We start from the raw sequence: 18,264 nt of genomic DNA, 5'->3' as shown, positions 1-18,264 counted from the left end.
CTGAACTAACAACTTTTTGAGTGACAGTTCAGGATGTTAGAGGCAGTTGTGGTGAACAGGTCTGGGTTCATTCTACACATGAGGACATGGCTGGAACATTTAGGGGGAGTAAAACACATCATTTAAAAAAAAATTCTCTCTCTCTTTAACCTTTTAATGTTACCCCCACAACGATAAAAAAGACATATATTTGAGAATAAAAGTTAATTTGTCTGATTTCAAGTGGAATTCATGCTTGTTCCTTTGGCATTCACATTTTTATTCTTCTATTCTTATTTTAGATCAGTTCATAATAAAGTTATCGACTCAACCTCAACATGAAGTACGTGAGATTTTGATGGTTCTTTTTCTAGTGTAGTACCTAAACTGTTTCTTTGTATACCATGGTATCAGTGTTGGGGTTAATATATTACAAAAGTAACTAGTTACAAAACTAGTTACAACTAGTTACCCTTTTCAGTAACTCAGGAATATAACATATTAGTAAGCCAAAATACAGGAATATATTAGTCATTACATTTCAAGTAACTGAAGTTACAAGTGCATTTTTAATGTATGAATGAAAAAATGCCAAACTCCCACAAATAACATGTACATGCCAAATCAAGTTGGACACTGGTGCATTAGATCTGCATTTACAAAACACTAGAGAATGGGGGAAAGTGAAGGAAAAATAATTTTACTGCACTTTTGCTCGGTGGCATTTTTACTCTTTGCAGTTTACATTTTGCCAAAAGTAACTCAAAAGTAACTCAAAGTATTGTAACTCAACTATTTTTTAAACAGTAATATGTAATACAAACTTATTACATTTTTAAAGCTGTATCGCTAATATAAAATATATTAACATTTTTAAGTAACTTGCCCAACACTGCATGGTATTGTTTAACGGTACCCAGCCCTACTTGTTGGTTAGTTGCCCTAAGATTATCCTGTTTCACGCCTCTGATGGGACGGTCCCAGCTGCAGCGTTGGTCATAAGTCTGTAATAACAAACCGAACATAAGTGTCACTGCTCCGAGAGTTCACAGCAGCTCGACAGTCCGACCTCATGATCCCAGTCTGTTCACATCTGCATCAGAAACATGAGTCAGTGGGTCTGAGTGCAGGGCTGGACACTCGGGGAAAACGGCACAGGTTATAAGTAATGAGGATTTTCAACTGCCAGATCAGCTTGTATTTTACTAAATTAAGCTTTTTACCATGTTGCAATGTGCGTTCTCATTTAAAACATACCTGGAGTTGTGTTTTGACACTATCGCACATCTTTGAGTAATCTCTGGATTTTCACTGGTGACTGCTCCCAAAAAGCTCTTCCTGAAGTCCTACGTATCCAGGAAATGCTTTTCTGTTCTCACTCTCGTGACACTATTATTTTATATTATTTAATAGTATTCAACCTCTTAACCCCCACCTGAACCGAGCATCATTTTCTCCAGTTTGTCTTTACCCAAATCATCTTGAAAAAAGTGTCAAAATAGAAACAAGAGTGAAGAAAACGTGAGGAAAAAAATGGATGAAAAAGTGACCAAAATCTGTGACAAAAGGCCGCAAAGAAGCAACAAATAAGTCACAAAAAAGTGACCCAAAAAAAAAGCCACAAAAGAGTAACAGAAAAATGTGTAATGAAAACACAACAGTAAAGCAGTGAAAAAAAAAACAGTCCAAAAAGTGACAAAACATGGCAACAATGCGAGCAAAAAGATTTGTTTCGATCAGTTTTATAGGTCTTAGCTTTCAAATGATTAAATTAAAGAATAATATAATTTGAGGGGAAAAGGAACGCAGTAAAACACAGTGGGAGAAAAGTACATTTCTCATGCCAGAGTACATGAGTAAAAGTATGTTTAGAACCAAACTTAAAAGCATCAGTCGTTTTGATGTGAGGAGGAACTCCTGAAAAGGCCTGGTCGCCCTGACATTGAGGAGCACTGAGCGTGTGGGAGTGGAGGAGACGTACACAGGTGCCAGTAATGCAAAGTCTAAAAAACAAACAATCAAAGCTAAAGCTGAGGTACATACATTTTTGTTCTAGTAGAGAATGTATTATTGCCACCGCATAGTATGTTGTTAACGCAGCTATAAACAGACCTTGTTGCTTTGTCTTCAACTAAATATTTAATGAGCAATGGGAGATCATTTTCCACCACTCAAAGCTGCACACAGAACAATGGAGGGATTGTGAGAGCTAAAAACAAGTTCGGGCCAAAACTGAAACGTTTTTTGTTGAGTGTTTGACACTTTTTTTGTACGTTTTTTGTACGTTTTTTGGACACTTTTTTGACACTTTTTTGTTGAGTTTTTGACACTTTTTTTTTTTGACACTTTTTTGTTGAGTTTTTGACACTTTTTATTTTGACACTTTTTTGTTGAGTTTTTTTCACTTTTTGTTGAGTTTTCGATGCTTTTTTGTTGAGTTTTTGTCACTTTTTTGTTGAGTTTTTTTGCACTTTTTTGTTGAGTTGCGTTTTTATCACACTTTTTGTGCCTAATTGCTTCACTTTCATCGCTTTTTCATCAGTTTTTCGTTGCATTTTCTTCTCATTTTTGTCCCTATTTTGACGCTTTGTTTGAGAAGCTTAACAAACATGCATGTAGGACAAAAAGACTCTTAAAGTGAAAGAGCATTACATTTGTTATCATATGGTTTTCCTTTCTCATGTCACAGCTCATGTGGCCTCTGGAGTGTCTGAAGTGTCTGTCAGAGGGCGCTGCTGTCACGGCGATGGCAGAGGCGGGACTTCGTAATTGAGGCCTGTTTGAGTGAGCATTAGTGTCAGCTGAATCCTGTCCTCCTGTTGCGTAACCACAGTCATTATGGTTCTCAAATACAGCAGCTGCGTCTCTTTATCAGGCTGTAAATGGCATCAAATCGATACACTTTCCTCTGTTGACCCAGAAGATGAATTTCTTTTTGGTTTGAAGGCGTCAGTTTTGATTGATTCTGGGTCTGGGCAACTTTGTGATGAGACGATGAGGTCACGCAGCGAATCGAGTCGAGTCTCCAGGAAACCGTCAAACAAACTGTCATAGTATCTGCCCTGAGCCGGTCCTATTCTGAGTAATAAAAGACGGAGACTAAATTAGACTAAATATCAGCGCAGGGAGTGGCTCACCCAAACTGTAGACTGCAATATCGGAAAAAAGTGGATTTTTTACATTATATTGGTGAGAATGAGAGGCCAACAAACCGGTCGAATCAGGTTTAGGCCCGATTTAAGCTCCACTGAGGCAGCAAAATGTAAAGTAGCTATTGTTGCCTTTTAAACTGCTTTGTGGCTTCTTGTAAAAAAGCTAAACAAAGCTCCAATGTGTGGCATGGCCTGTTTGTGTCACAAGCGTTTATTTTTAACACTCAAAGTTTCTATGCTGTTTTTATTCAATACAAAGCAAACTTTTCCTGATGATTTGAGTTTGATTTTTTTAGGCATTTAGCATACTGCTGCTCATAAATGGAGGTCAAATAGCAGTGACAGGGTATTTAAACGCATTAAAGTAATTTTTTATTTTTTTATTTTGCCAAAATCAAGGCAATAGATATCATTTAAGAGCATTAAAAATGATTTAAACTGGCATTTTTCAGAAATTATGACATTGCTCATTCTGTATGTGTTCATTGGAAATACCAAAATGATGGTCTAAAACATATTTAGTTGAAAAAGTTTCCCCTTTTGTCCAATTCTCTTTCCTTTGTTTGATTAAATGTTTGCAGAACTTTTAGCAGAACTAAGTAACTCATGCATGTTATGTTTTTTTACTCATGAATTGTCTGTGAGAGTAAATACTACGCTGACAGAAAAGACAAAGGGAGAGAGGGATATTGTACATCCAATCACAAAATGGATGGAAGATTTTTTTTTTTTTACTAAAACGTGGCTGTAAATACTGTGTAAGTGGCACTTGCTAGTTAGCTTTGCCCGTTAGCCTGTTAGCTTCTTCTTCGTGATTCTATTGTGTGTGTATTGGGGAGTCCAACCCGGTGCAGGGAAGTTGCAATTGTGGTTTTCTGGCCAGAGACACCAGGGGGAGATTTAAGATCCCCCAATCATCCACTTGTCTTACCCCCAGAGAGACTACGGAAAAGATTTATTATGGTAAACAAGTTACTTAGTTCTTCTTTAAGAAATGAAATATGCACAGATTTATTTCTGCATTTGTAGAAATATAGTATTTGGGCATTAAAAATGGCACTGAAAAGCATTGAACTTGAGCTGGCAAAAGCCTGTATAAACTGAGTGAGATTTGTAAGCATTATAATGATAAAATAAAATAATGTAAATAATGATATTAGTTTATTTGGGTGCTGAGCAATGTGAAAGTGTGCACAGTGTCATATAAACTGAAGGGCTAAATAATAATTTGCAAGATCTTAAGGAGTAGGAGGAAGACATTACGCCTTGATAAATGATATTGCGTAATTTGCACACTATTGTTTCATTGTTTATCTGCACTATAATGGGAGCAAAGTTGTATTTGTGACTTGAATAATGCTGCACTTGCGTTGGCTCCTGTTTGGACGCCTCTGCTCCGCACCTGTGAGTCCAGTGTTTGTCTGAGTGGAACAATGGCTCAGAGTGGTGCAGTGAACAGGACTAAAGCAGGAATGTGGCTCTGGACCAAAAATCTGGAGTCTAAACAGGCTTATCCACCGCGCTGCGCTTCTGGCACAAGAGCAGTACCACAGAAGAAATGCCCAATGAATATTAGCGCTTGTCCACATGGCACATCTCCTCAAAACGTAGCATTGTCTGTGTCTAGCGGGTCATTAGGAATATGTTTTGTTTTGGCAACAGTATAGTCCAAAATGTTACACAGAAAAGACCCGCTGAGATTTCAGAATTTGTTTTTACAGTTCTAGAGCAAGGCAATAGGCATCTCATCTATCAATACCAGTACTTCAATGATAGCAATATTTTTTTCTAAACCTATTCTAACCTTTGTTCACCTCTAGAACCCTAAATCTGAACAATTACTGTGGCAAGAAAAAGTGAGAACACCGTTTGGAACTTCTTACATTGCTGCCTAAATTGCTCATAAAATTTGGTCTGATCTTTATTAAAATCACAAGAATAAACAGTGTCTGCTTAAACTATAACCACCCAAACATTGACATTTTATAATATTTTTACTGACACAAACATGTAAACAGGACATAGAGGAATAAGTGAGTACACCCCCTGGCTAAGGATGGTCCAAGAGCCGCCCGAGAAGTGACTTCCTGTTTCAATCCAGCACGGCAAAATAAAAGCACCATCTTATTCAATAGTTCAACAGTTCATTAATTCTAACAGAGGGTTAACAGACAAAACCCTTAAAATGTGTGTATTTAATTATATTCTTGTAGTGTTGCAAGTACCTGCTGAAGTAATCAATGAGATGAGCTGTGTGCTTTTATTTTGGCGAGCTGGATCGAAACAAGAAGTCACTTCTCGGGCGGCGTTGTTATGATTTGAAGTTATGCACAATTAGACAAAATTCATGCCGAACCATTACCATAATAATATAATACATTACAACCATCTTCCGCACCCAAAACTAGGAGTCGTTTTTACATTTTTGGTGCATTAGTTCTGAAAGCAGATTTTAGAGTCACTCATGTATATACAAACAGTGACCCAGCTGCAAATACAGAGCTGTTCCAAGGCTCTTTTCTTCTTCTACTTTCTGTTTTTATATTTATTATTTAGTTGATGTTAGTCTATTGTCTATAAGCTATGTTTGTGAGCTCTTCAAAAACTTTTAAATACAAAACTCAGTGCCTCAGCCAAAAGCCCTGGACAAAACTGTTTCTTCCGGGCACCCAGCAGGACAAACAAGACATCAAATACAGTCATTCGGAGGAAATGTACTGTATGTTCTTGTGGATTATTCGCTTTGTTAGTAGAGGTTGCTTCAAAAGGATGACGCTGGCCTCTTCCCGTTTATCCTGTATGTAATAGAAGAGGGTGTATCGATAGTAAACAGTGTATTTTTAGCCTCTGACCCAGACTGAAGCAGGAGATGTTTCTATTTGAGCGGCTGCACTTTGGAGTTTGATAACAGAGAATGAAAGAGTGACTGAAGGAGACGCAGACCTATTAATACCTATGTTGCGTGATATAAAGTTCTAAAAAGCAGTTCTCAAATACTACAACAATGCTGATTAATAGATATCACGTGAGACACTTTATTGTACTTTGATTTGCAATTGGATTCTGTTTTTATGGTCGTGAAGTAAAGTTGTTTTTGAATCCTGAAGAAGTCACATGAAGCTTATTCAAATTATTAGATTAAATGAATTACAGAAGTTGTTTTCGAGAATACTGTGTTCCAGTGTTTTTGAGGAGCGTGTCATTGCAAACGGCTTATACAATACTGATGAGTGGATGTTATTTAAGCAACAAAAAGGCCTCATTGCAAAGCGATCAAACTCAAAACACACCTTTTTAATTCTTCTAGTTGCTTTTATTGAAGTCATGTAAGTCTGTATTTCTTACTGAAACAATGCAGATTTTAACCTTGAATACAACGCCTGAACCGAGCACATTCTCTCCAGTTTATCTACATCAAAAAGCTTCTTGGATATAGTGTCAAAATTGCGATATAAACAAAAGGACAACGAGGATTAAATAAAGCCACAAAAATGTGACAAAAACCATATGAAAAAGTGACAAAAACACTTTAAAAAAGTGACAAATGTGGGTCAAAAACACAATAAAAATATCCACAAAAAAACACCAAAAAACACTATGAAAAAGTTACAAAAACACTATAAAAAAGTGACAAAAAACACTACAAAAAGTGACAAAAATGTGACAAAAACACAATAAAAAAGTGTCAAAAAACATGACGAAAACGCAAACTAATTGACAAACTATTGACAAAAATGTGACAAAAACTATGAAAAAGTGACAAAAAAATGTGACAAAAACACAATAAAAGCCACAAAAAAACACTATGAACATTTTACAAAAATGTGACAAAAACACAATAAAAAAGCCACAAAAAACACCAAAAAACACTATGAAAAAGTGACAAAAATTTGTCAAAAACGCGATGAAAATAGCAACAAAAGACTGACAAAAAAGTGATGAAACAATCTTATGAAAACACAGCAAGATCCATTGAGATCAGTTTTTGGGTCTTAGCTTTCAAATGAGGCGTTAGACTGGCCCATAGGCTGACTAACTGACTTATGCCCTCGGTTAATGTGTGGGGTAAGACGTTCATGATTTTGTGTGACTCCCCTGTACCGCCTGTGCTGTGCTGTCCATCTCCCTCAGGTTCATTTCTGCTGTATCTGATATCTTCAGCTCAAAGCTCGTATCGATCGAGCTGATATCGATCCAGAGGGGTCGTTAAGTTCTTCCTGAAATAATTACGCATGCAGACAGACCCGCCCAGGATCTTAAAATCCTACTACACACTATCTATGTATATGAGGCTTGTATGTTTCCTGTGTCTGTCTTCCCACACGGTTTAGCAGCTGCAGACGGTTTTTATGCAGCGAGATTGAGAGGGCGATGCTGAATTCTGCGTCCTCGTGTTAAGAGCGAGAGTACATGCAGGTGGATCACGTCATGAGCTCGTATTTGTTTGTCTCACCGTAAATGTGGCTAAAAGAATGATATTGTTAAGAGTTATGGAACATTTTGATTACATTTTTTTGTGAGTTTTTTAGGGTTTTTGTGTGATTTGTAGTCTGGGTGAGGTTGCAAAGTGATTGATGTTTGTTCTCCAGTCTAACAGAAAGCAGCTGGCAAAGCTATGTGATTTTGGACGGGTTTAAGATTCACAAAATAATGATGGATCTGTGGCTGGAATAGGGAGGCAGGCTGCGGTTGGCAAATGTAACAGAAATAAACTAATGTGTCACTTATAGATTGACAGTTTAAATTAAAATGAGACTCAATGCCTGGTTGATAAAACCTGCTAGTGTAAAGTGACAGGGAGGGCTGGGTACTGTAACATTTTTTCCGATATTGGTGCTATAACGATACTTGGTTTTCGATACTGATGCTAAGATATATAGAACCATAAAACAGATTAATAATGTTCATTTCTTCCATTTAATTTCTTTTGCATTTGTATAATTGATTTAAGATGAAACTGCCTAGACACTTCCTTTACCTACAAAAAGGGCTGAAAAAACACTTTCAAATTTTTTCCCCAATTTAAAAAAGACGTTTTTTTTCCCCAAAGTTTTTCTAAAGATTTTCCATATATTTTGCTAAGTTTTTCTATAAATTTTCCATGTTTTTCCACTTCTTTTACATGTTGTTTCACCCAATTTTCCCCAAATGTTCATTTTTCCCCCCAAGAATTTTCCACTTTTTTCTAAATTATTTTTTCAATTTTTCCCCCCCAATTTTCCCCTTTTTTTTCAACTGGTGTTTCACTTTTCTTTTTTTTTCTTCTTAAATTTTGATTACCAACTGCATCAACACTTGAATACAAAGCTTTTATATTTATTTGTCGGTACCTGCTTTCGACTCATGTTTGTTGACGTATCTGCAGCTTTAAATTCTGTCCAGTGACGCCATATTTTTTGCTGACAAAAGTTATTGACTGGTCACAGGCGACAGAAATGCTGAGTCACTTTTTGTCAAAATGCAGAAATACGAAATACAGAAGGTCTTCAGCGTCACTCTAATAATCCCTTAGAGCTCATTTCTTCATCTGTTTGACCTTCAATACATATAATAGTCTCCTTCTCATTGCATTATTGAATATTAATAAGGACCAGATAACAATGGGCTGACGAAGTTAAAGTTGTAAAGTCGTGTTTGTGCATTTACAAATGAATGAATTAATGAAGGGACAGCAGATAACTTGCTTACTCATTGGCGACTATGACGAAGTTAAAGCAGTACTGAGTGAGTGGGATTTGCAATGCAGCTTTTACTATGGAGTTCTTGCCGAGTCACTGCATGTAAAGGTCATCCATTTGCTGAGTCCACAGAATTTATTAAGTGGATTCTAGTCACAGTATTGCTTCTCAGATGCTTAGAAGTCAATTTTTTTCAGTAAAACATGATGAAAACTGCACAATCCATGCATGAGAACCCTCTGCCTCCCTGACGGCGCTGTCCCGTCCTGCGCTGTGCTATTGGGCATCTTTTCACACTGATGCTGCAGCTCCGGTCGCCCGTCATTGGCCGAGTTAAAGCACCACACACGCGGATGAGACGGGACAACGCCGGGCTGGGACAGTTCTAGCGGAAGAGGAGGAGGGGGGGGCGAGGGCAGGGAGGTGCTGCGTGGGTTTGGCTCCCTTCAAAAATACCCCTTTTTTTTTCGCGGGATCGTGTTGGGAGAGAGAAAGAGAGAGAGAGCTTGGGAGCAAAAACACGCCGCTGCCAAGTCCCTGTGGCAAATACGCAGCAGGAGGAAAAAACTACCCTTGACACGTCTCCGCTGTGGACGGTGTGGAGCGAACATCACGGGGCTTTCGGGCATGGATTCACCGCGCTCTATCCAACAGGAGATCTGCTCCCTCAAAGGTACCGCTTTATTCTACGGGACATGTACTTCCTCGTGTCATGACAGTGCAGGACCGCCTTGTTTTGGTCACAACCCCCTCCCTTCTCGGGCACTTCCTCGTCCTGAAGAAACGGCCAAAAAAAATTAAAAATAGTTGAAATTGTAGCCACGCGGGTAATCCCCCCCCCCCCCCTGCTTGCTGCATGCTTTCAGGGATAAGAGTGTTGAGAAAATGCCCCTTTTGTGGTTGGATCCATTGTGTTTGTAGGGAGCGCTGTGGAGTGGACACGGTGGTTCGGGACACGGGGGGGAGGATGCGCTGAGGTGCTGGTTTTATTCGATGGGACGTAGGAGGATGGGGTTGCTGCATGCGGCACGTCGATGCAGAGAAGGGAAAGGGGAGAAGCGAGGAGAGGAGAGGAGCTGCATCAGAAATAACAGTGACAGGTGTTGATGAGAGGATGTGCGCAGAGGGATGAGGGAGCGGAGGGGTACGGGGGCTGCACATGTGGAGTGAACGGGACAGGATGTGTGTCAGGAGGCTGGGCTGTGTAGCGTCATTGAACGTAGGGTGTTTTCCTGCTCATAATAACCTTCAGAGCTGCTGACAGTATTCTCACGTTCAGTGTTTTGCTGTTGTCAGAAACAAACAAAGCAGGAGATGAAGTTGTTTCACGTGAAAAGACATAGACAAGCAGTTAGTGTGGCAGCTGTGGAGATTCTCAATGCTGTTTATGTTTTGGAGAGAAGTTCATTTCACATTTCACCTGCCTTTTTAAGAACTCCTGTAATGTCTGTATAACATGCTCATTTTATGTTTTTCCTCTATAATATTTGATCTATAAAGGCCCATGTCTGAAAGTGCATGTTCCAATAGGGCTGCACGATATATCGCAAAAAATATCGGTCATGCAATATTCGTATCGCAAGAAGCCACAATGTATCGCAACATGACTAAAGCCTCCATATGACTCAGCCAAAAACAATGCATTGAACTTTAAAAATGTGTCAAAGTGCACGTTTAGTTAAAGGGACTATATGGAGTTTAAAAATGTTAAAACTAAGTATTTTCCTCCCCCTACATGTTCCAGCCATGTCCTAATGTGGAGAATGAGCCCAGACCTGTTCATAACTGCCTCTAAAACCCTGCACTGTCACTCAAAACGTTGTTGCTTTGGGTCCCAAGTGCCGTCATGCACGAGCTTAATATAGAAGCTGCAGTTACACGTATGACCTGAGGTGGCAGTAGTGAGTATAAAATGGCTAACTTGGATCTAGTCTCTTTAAACATTTACCAACTTAGTTCATTTTTTTCTTGATTTGGTCTCGATGTCGTTTTATTTTAACCTCTTAACCCCCACTTCAACCAAGCATATTGTCTCCAGTTCGGCTTCACCCAAATCTAAAAGTTTCTCGACTGGACAGCAACAATGCAACGCCTCATTTGAAAGAAAAATGTAGCTTTTTTGTTGCGTTGTTGGGTTGGTTTTGTCACATTTTTTAAAACGTTTTTGTTGTGTTTTTGTCTCTTTTATATTTGGTTATTGTCGCTTATCCGGCATTTTTTCGTTGCTCTTTTGATCCTTTTTTCGAGAAGCCAATTGTTGAAAATGTGCTCGGTTCAGAGGTTAAGTCTTCTTTTGACACAATATGCTGAAAAACCTGTTACCTACTTATCTTATATCCCAAAGTTACTTCAATATCGTTCTGCCCGAGTTTCTTGTGCCATTATGAAAATGTCTTCCGGGCTTAGCTGGAGGCGGGAAGCTAAGAGTCCTATCTATTTCCATTGTAGCTGTTGACATAGTAACGATAAACAAATGTCTGAAACTGTTGTTGGAAATATCAGATAAACCTTATTTTATCGTTTCAAATGTTTTCATTCCTCTTGTTCTTGCACCTTAAGCAACAACAAGACCACATTTTTTAGTTGTAGTTTTACACTTCGCTAGGTTTAGTTTAATCTTATTTATCCTGATCACTTCCTGCCTCCAGCTGATGATGTCACAGATGATGATGTCACAGATGATGATGTCAGCAGCAAAAGGGGTCGATATGACAACAGCAGTCATTTCATTTGTTACTTTTATCGTCATCATAACTACATACATGCATACATGTCCCCGACGTTACCTGGACTTCACTGTAACTTTCTCTGTGGTTTTGGAGGCGGAGTCGTTGCCATGACGATTCAGGCCCTCCTCTGTATCAGGATTATCTTAATGAGCTTGCCCTCCCAAAGCCTCAGTCAGGAGCTGCACTACAGCCGGTATTTTCACAATACAGTTAACATATATAGTAATATTATGTCAGATCATTTTAACATAACTTTATCATTATTAAATCACATAATAATCTTCTAAATGTATTCATGCTGTTGTTCCCTTATGAAAAAACAAACAAACATGGAGTTGGTTTGTACTCCATTTAACAAATATAACAGTGTGCACATGATAATCCGTTCATATTAAATTACTTTAGTTTCAGTCAAATAGAACAAAGTGCTCGTTCCAGACTCTGCGGATCTGGCTCAGACTAAACGAGACTCATTTTAAAAGCAGCTGTAAAGTCTGTCTGGTTGAGGTTTGGCTGTGCTGTTTTTGTCTGGCAAAACGTGGCGACAACTTTGGACTACTTTTTAATTAGACTTAAACTAATCCTGGTGGGGGGGCGGGGCTAAATTGGTGAAGACCGCTCTGATTGGATGAGAGCGTTTCCCCAGAGATGTTTTTTTTGTTCAAAGGCTTCTCCGCTTCACTGGCTGCTCCCAAAGCGCTCAGACCCAGTTCATTTGTAATCACGTCACCACCTCAACAGTGTTTTCAGCATTGTACTGTCCCCCTCTGCTTTCCGTAGTGCCAAGTAGTATGGGCCCTAAAAAGTACTGAAGTACGGCTGCAGTTTACAAATGATCGTTATCACATTATCAATATTGCAACATGCCATAATATATACAGTATATTAGGGCAATTCTGTTAATGGGATGATTGGTGGGTCTTTCATCCCCCTGGAAAACCACAATTGCAACTTGACTGCCAACGGACGGGAGCCACCAATACACACTAAAGAAGAAGCTAGCAGGCTAACGGGCAAAGCTAACTGAGGGCTAGCGCCACTTTAAACAGTTTTTACAGCCAAGTTTGAGTGAAAAAATATATTTCCATTGTGTAATTGGATGTACAATATCCCTCTCTCCCTTTGCCTCTTCTGTCAGCGTTGTATTTACTCTCACTGACAATTAATGAGTTAAAAAATCACAACTTGCTACGACACCTGCAGTTGCGCTTATAGCCTCTAGGGGCATGAGTTATTTAGTACTGCTTTAACTAACTGTTTTGATCTGGAGTTGTTGCTGTTGGTCAGGTCTTCGTTCAGCACCTCTATGTGCTGAACCAATGAGATCATCTGACGACCTGAACATCCTGAATGTCCACGTTATTCCATCAATGGATTTGGCACGGGCATATTCCAAGATGACAATGCCAGGATTCATCTGGTTCACTTTAGCCGTGGTTCCACATAACACACTTCAGTCTATGTACTCGCCTAACAGAACGGCCTGAAAAGTTTTGTAAGCCGTGATGAGAACAATGTGGACAAATACTACCTTTTGGTGGGGTTTATGGAATTAATCAAAGGTGCCAAGGCAAATACTAGAGGAAAGAAGCAGCTAAAGTTGTGCTGTTGTTGAGTGAGGGCTGTCTCTTTCTCTTTCGCCAATCATAGGCCAGTGTCGGTTCACTTCATGTTAGTTTATGTTTTTATGTTTATTGATGGGATCCCCATTAACACAGCAGGGCTGTCGCTATTCTTCCTGGAGTCCACATAAAAAAACAGGAATAAAAATAAAAAAAAAGGTTAAAAATACATTAAGATACAAAAGCCACATAACAATGTATACAATATCACTGTATCACAATTCATAATCACTACTTTCTTGGCATAATTCAAGTCAAGTCATAATTCAGCGCTTTGGCCACAGCCAGAGGTCGATTCCAAAACTTGTGCCTGGTCAGACCGGTTTGGCCCTGGCCTCGGCAGTGGAGCCGCTCCCCAAACTGGGTTGACCAGGCACTGTTTTGATTTAGTGCCATTTTAGTCTGAGTTTGATTGGTTTACTGGTAGTATTTTTCTTATCTTAGTATGACACAATTTGATGAAAAAACAAATATGCTTATATTTCTGTATATTTATGGAACTTACTGTTTTAAAATGGTTCAGTGCAGTGGTTCTCAAAGTACGGCCTCATAAAATATTTGACCTTTCAAGTATCACTCGGCATAGATCAATTCGAAAACAAAAAAGAGTCCATAATAGATCTAAATTGGACTGAAATTATTTCTATAAATTGTGTAAATTGATTGTCAAAACAAATAATAATGAACCTTTCACATACTGCAGTGACGGCACTTTCATCTGGTTGTTTTTGCAATATTAGTTATGTGCATTTGGTGAGGGATTATAATGATGCCTTTTTAAGTGACACTAAACTCTTATGATCATTATTCCTTATCATGTCCACTACCTGTGCACTTAAAGGGATTTTTCAGGATTTTTGACATAGGGCCTCATTTCCTAGTTATCCAGAGTGTTGCTGATTTCTGGGGATATTTTTTTTTGTAATTCATGCAGTTCTTATATTTAAAGAGTTTCGTGGCGCTAGGCTAGTGCCAGGCTAGCGCATTTCTACGGTATCAGCTAGCCTGCATTAAAAACAGTCTGACACACTCCACAGTGCACCTGAGGCAAATCACTTATAAATGTCTGTGTCGATAGAATAATTTGAACCATTTTGCATTTAAAATAACTTTTATTTGAGCAGCATCAGCTTCGAGGTTGTATAAGCTACGCAGCGGCGGAGTGATCTGCTAGAAAATAGTCCCTCAAAATGCAATCATTCATGTGATGCAATTATATTCCAAAAAATATTCTATCGACACAGACATTTATATGGTTAGTCTGGTGTTATAAGTGATTTGCCTCAGGTGCTCTGTGGAGCGGGTCAGACTGTTTTTAATGCAGGCTAGCCTTGCATTAGCCTAGCGCCATGAAACTCTTCAAAATATAAGAACTGCATGAATTACAAAAAAAAATATCTCCAGAAATCAACAACACTCTGGATAACTAGGAAATGAGGCCCTATGTCAAAAATCCTGAAATACCCCTTTAATCTCGACCAGTTTTACAAAATGCAATTGTCACTGAAATCAATACACATGATTATGAATATAGCTTATCACGTTTTCTACTCATACCGTGGATCATTTTTGGAGAATGTCCCACTTGTCTGTCCTCTCTGTAGTTAGCAGATTACTCCTTTGTAAATAATGCTCCGCACAGGCCAAGCAAATGACAGAGATAAGTGGTCTTTTAAGTACAAGTCCAGACCAGCGATATCTGTTTCAAAGGATGAGGGTCAGAGCACTTGACCCCAGAGCGAGACACAGATACAGGCGACTGGACGGAAAGGGAAAGCTGACATTTGGGAAGATCAATGCTGAGGGTTTTTTGTCACAATCTCTCTTTAGACGTGCAATTTCTTTTTAAATCAATGTTTCAATGTTAGAACTTTGTGCAAGATTGTTGCATGATATAGTCTACAGCAGCAGCAGCAGCGTTATTTTCATTCAGAAACAAACGTCGTGGTCAGCTCCATCTCGTCTTTGTCATTATGTGGCTTCCTGAACGGCTCGACTGAGATTGTAATCTGTAATTTCAGATGATTTAGCATCCATGTTGTTTCCTTATTGTATTCCCACAATATCCTGCATATATCTATTAAACTCCATCTCTCTGTAATGACTCGAGATAATATCTGAGCCAGAGGCGAATCAGTGGTTTGGCATTCTCTGTTGTGCTCGTTTTTTAGACGTTTTTTAAAGCAGACAATCAGAAAATATGTCACGAAAATACAGACTTTTTTCTTTGGTTTAAGGAATAGATGGTGTTTGGAATCGTACATTTCGTTGTTGTTGTTGTAAAATGTTTGAAAGCATACATGTATATTCTCCGGGACAAAGTGGCCATAGAATAAGAAGATTCAGTAAATGTGATCATAGTATTAGAAATTAAGCTTAATAGTCATAGTAGTTGCAAGTGTAGTTGAAGTTGGAATAGAAGTATTAGCTGCAGTATGGGTCATATATATTTATATACATATATATATTTGTACGAGTACTAGTCATAGTTTTTCTAGTAGTAGTAGCGAGGTGGGTAGTACTCAGCTACATTTACACAATGAAGTATCTGTTTCTTAGTGTGAGTAAATCTTTAAGTGGCAATTCTTCATTTTGACACGGAAACAGTTTTGTTTACATAATTCTTGATAATGATTTCTTTTTATATGTTTAGAATAGAATAGATTTTATTGTCTAGAAATGTATCTTTGTCTCACGGACACATAAAAACACAAGACGTGGACAAGAAAAATACATAGTAAACTAATAATACAATATAAATATTACAGAACAGTTCAGTTTTTGTGGTATTTTCCTTGAAAATATTGCACGTTACTTCATGTTTTGTTTCTCATAATTATGTCACTATTGAAACATGAATCAGACTTTTACACTCAGTTACATAGTACTCACAGTACTCGAGTAACATTTTCTCCAAGTACTTTTTGTCTCTTACTTGAGTAAATATTCGGGCCACTACTTTTTACTTCTAGTTGAGAAAAAAAAAAATCAAATTTAAGTTACTTATACTGGAGTAATTATTTTGGCTGCCCTCCCACCTCTGAGTACTAGTATACAGTACTACTGAAATAGTATGAAGTACATTTACTTTACATTAAATGTGTTGCTTTTGTTCAGAAACCTTTTCTAAATATTTAGTTAATATGACACAGTGGCAGAGTGGTTTGCCTGGTCCTCACACCAAGAGAGGTCACAGGTCTGATACCTGGACGGTGTGGTCCTTGTGTGTTGTGTGGTCTTTGTGTGTTGTGTGGTCTTTGTGTGTTGTATGGTCTTTGTGTGTTGTGTGGTCTTTGTGTGCTGTGTGGTCCTTGTGTGTTGTATGGTCTTTGTGTGTTGTATGGTCTTTGTGTGTTGTGTGGTCCTTGTGTGTTGTGTGGTCTTTGTGTGTTGTGTGGTCCTTGTGTGTTGTATGGTCTTTGTGTGTTGTGTGGTCTCTGGTTGAGACTCTCCTGGTGTTCCGTGCCGGTTCCTGTGGGAGCAGCTGTAGCTCTGATCTCCTCACATGTTTCAGTGATACTCGATCTGAGGAGAGAACAGGAAGACGATCATGTTTGAAATACCTCACCTCGTTCTGTCAGGCCGTCTCTGATTATTTATTTATATAATATTAAAGACAACAAGACTCAAGTTTCCATTAGTAGTTTCTGGACTATTTTGGAGATTTCCGCTGAGGAATAGATGACACATGTGAGTAGAAAACATCTCCAAATGGCTTCATAACATTTTTTTTCAGAGCATTGTTAGAATATCTGCAATGTTTTAAGAGAAAATATTGTTTCAACTTCTTGTTTTCCTCTGTAAATAATAGTGGTTATAATACTGTACTGCATATCGCCATCTAGTGACAGAGAAGAATATGACAGGATCAATTATGCCTGCTCTTTATGGTAGACCAGTCATTTATTATGCTCACTTGAGTCTATTATTGTCATTATGGTAAAAAGTAAAGACACTCAAAAGACTGAGCATCTTTTGAGTGCTCTATCCAGGGTTTATCCAGGGTTTCTGCAGGTTATTAAAAAGCATTAAAAGTCATTAAATTAATTGTGCCAATATCAAGACCTATTAACTTGGATTCAAACCCCCCACTGGTCTAAAACATTCAGTTAGCTAAATCTTTTTGCAAAAACGTTGCCCGTTTTATCCAATTCTCTTTCCTCTGTTTGATGACATGTTTGCAAATCTTAAGAAATGAAATATGCACTGATTTTATTCTGCGTTTTTGCCATTAAAATATAATATTGGGGGCATTGGAAGTAGCATTAGAAATAGCACTTGTTTCTGCCTGTATAAACCCTGTATCTATCTTTATGTTTATTTTATTATATTGTTATGTTTTCCCCCTTGTATATTGTATATGTCACATTTTTATTTCACATTTTATACTTGAAAGTATCCTTTCTGCTTAATTATTATACAGTGATCCAATATTCTTAAGCTGCTGTGACGATGCAGTTTCCCTTGTGGATCGATAAAGTCTGTCTGAGTCTGAGTCCACCTCGGTGCAGCTCCTGGTCCGCAGTGGCCAGTGCTTTAGTCCCTGTTTAGTCCTGCTCTTGTGTGGGATCGATCAGAAGTGGGACCGAAGCAAGTGGTCCTAATGCAGTTTGCTGAAAGAAAAGGTTTATTGCATCGGATCTGCTGATATTGCTTTATATTTCTCCTTTTTTCCCTCATCCTGTTGTGTTCGTCTGGTTACTTGACAGGTGATTATGTTTTGTCTCATTGGCGCTTGTGTAAATGTACTGAAGCTGCCAAGCCCTGAACTGAATTACCTTCAAAATGACGAGTCCGTGTTGAGCGCATCTTTTAAGTCATTTGTCTCCATTTCACGGTAATCCGACGGTAATCCAGTTAACCCACTCAGTCTCGCCGGTGCGCAGTCTGACCACAGCCCTCCCTGCCCTCTTTAATCTGATTACGTAATCCGATTAACCCCGCGTTTCCTGCAATCCACTCAACATCTCCCTCCGTAATCAGACGCTTCCTTAAAAAAAAATCACCCGTGGTTACCTCAAGTCAAAACAATTACACAATTTACCCTGGATTTGTCATGGTTAGATGATTGGAAACAGGTGAAGAGTGAAGGGGAGTTTAGGAC

The 18,264-nt window shown here is 38.6% G+C and overlaps 1 protein-coding gene across 12 annotated transcripts in view; it reads left to right on the top strand.

Moving 5' to 3' along the window:
• pleca (plectin a) overlaps nucleotides 1-18,264 on the top strand; it is a 155,130-nt gene that overhangs the window by 26,624 nt on the left and 110,242 nt on the right. For 2 of the 12 annotated variants that reach the window (XM_079570829.1, XM_079570827.1), the window contains exon 1: nucleotides 9,400-9,482. The exons of the other annotated variants lie outside the window; for them this stretch is intronic. In XM_079570829.1, coding sequence (XP_079426955.1) covers nucleotides 9,437-9,482 — 46 coding nt within the window. In that variant the 5' untranslated portion in view covers nucleotides 9,400-9,436. Of the gene's footprint in view, nucleotides 1-9,399; nucleotides 9,483-18,264 lie in introns of those variants that run through there. 12 annotated transcript variants of the gene reach the window in all.

This window comes from Gobius niger (genome assembly GCF_951799975.1).
Source record: "Gobius niger genome assembly, chromosome: 14".
NCBI lineage: Eukaryota > Metazoa > Chordata > Actinopteri > Gobiiformes > Gobiidae > Gobius > Gobius niger.
The sequence above is the reverse complement of the archived record's forward strand: the minus strand, read 5'-3'. Positions and strand labels throughout refer to the sequence as shown.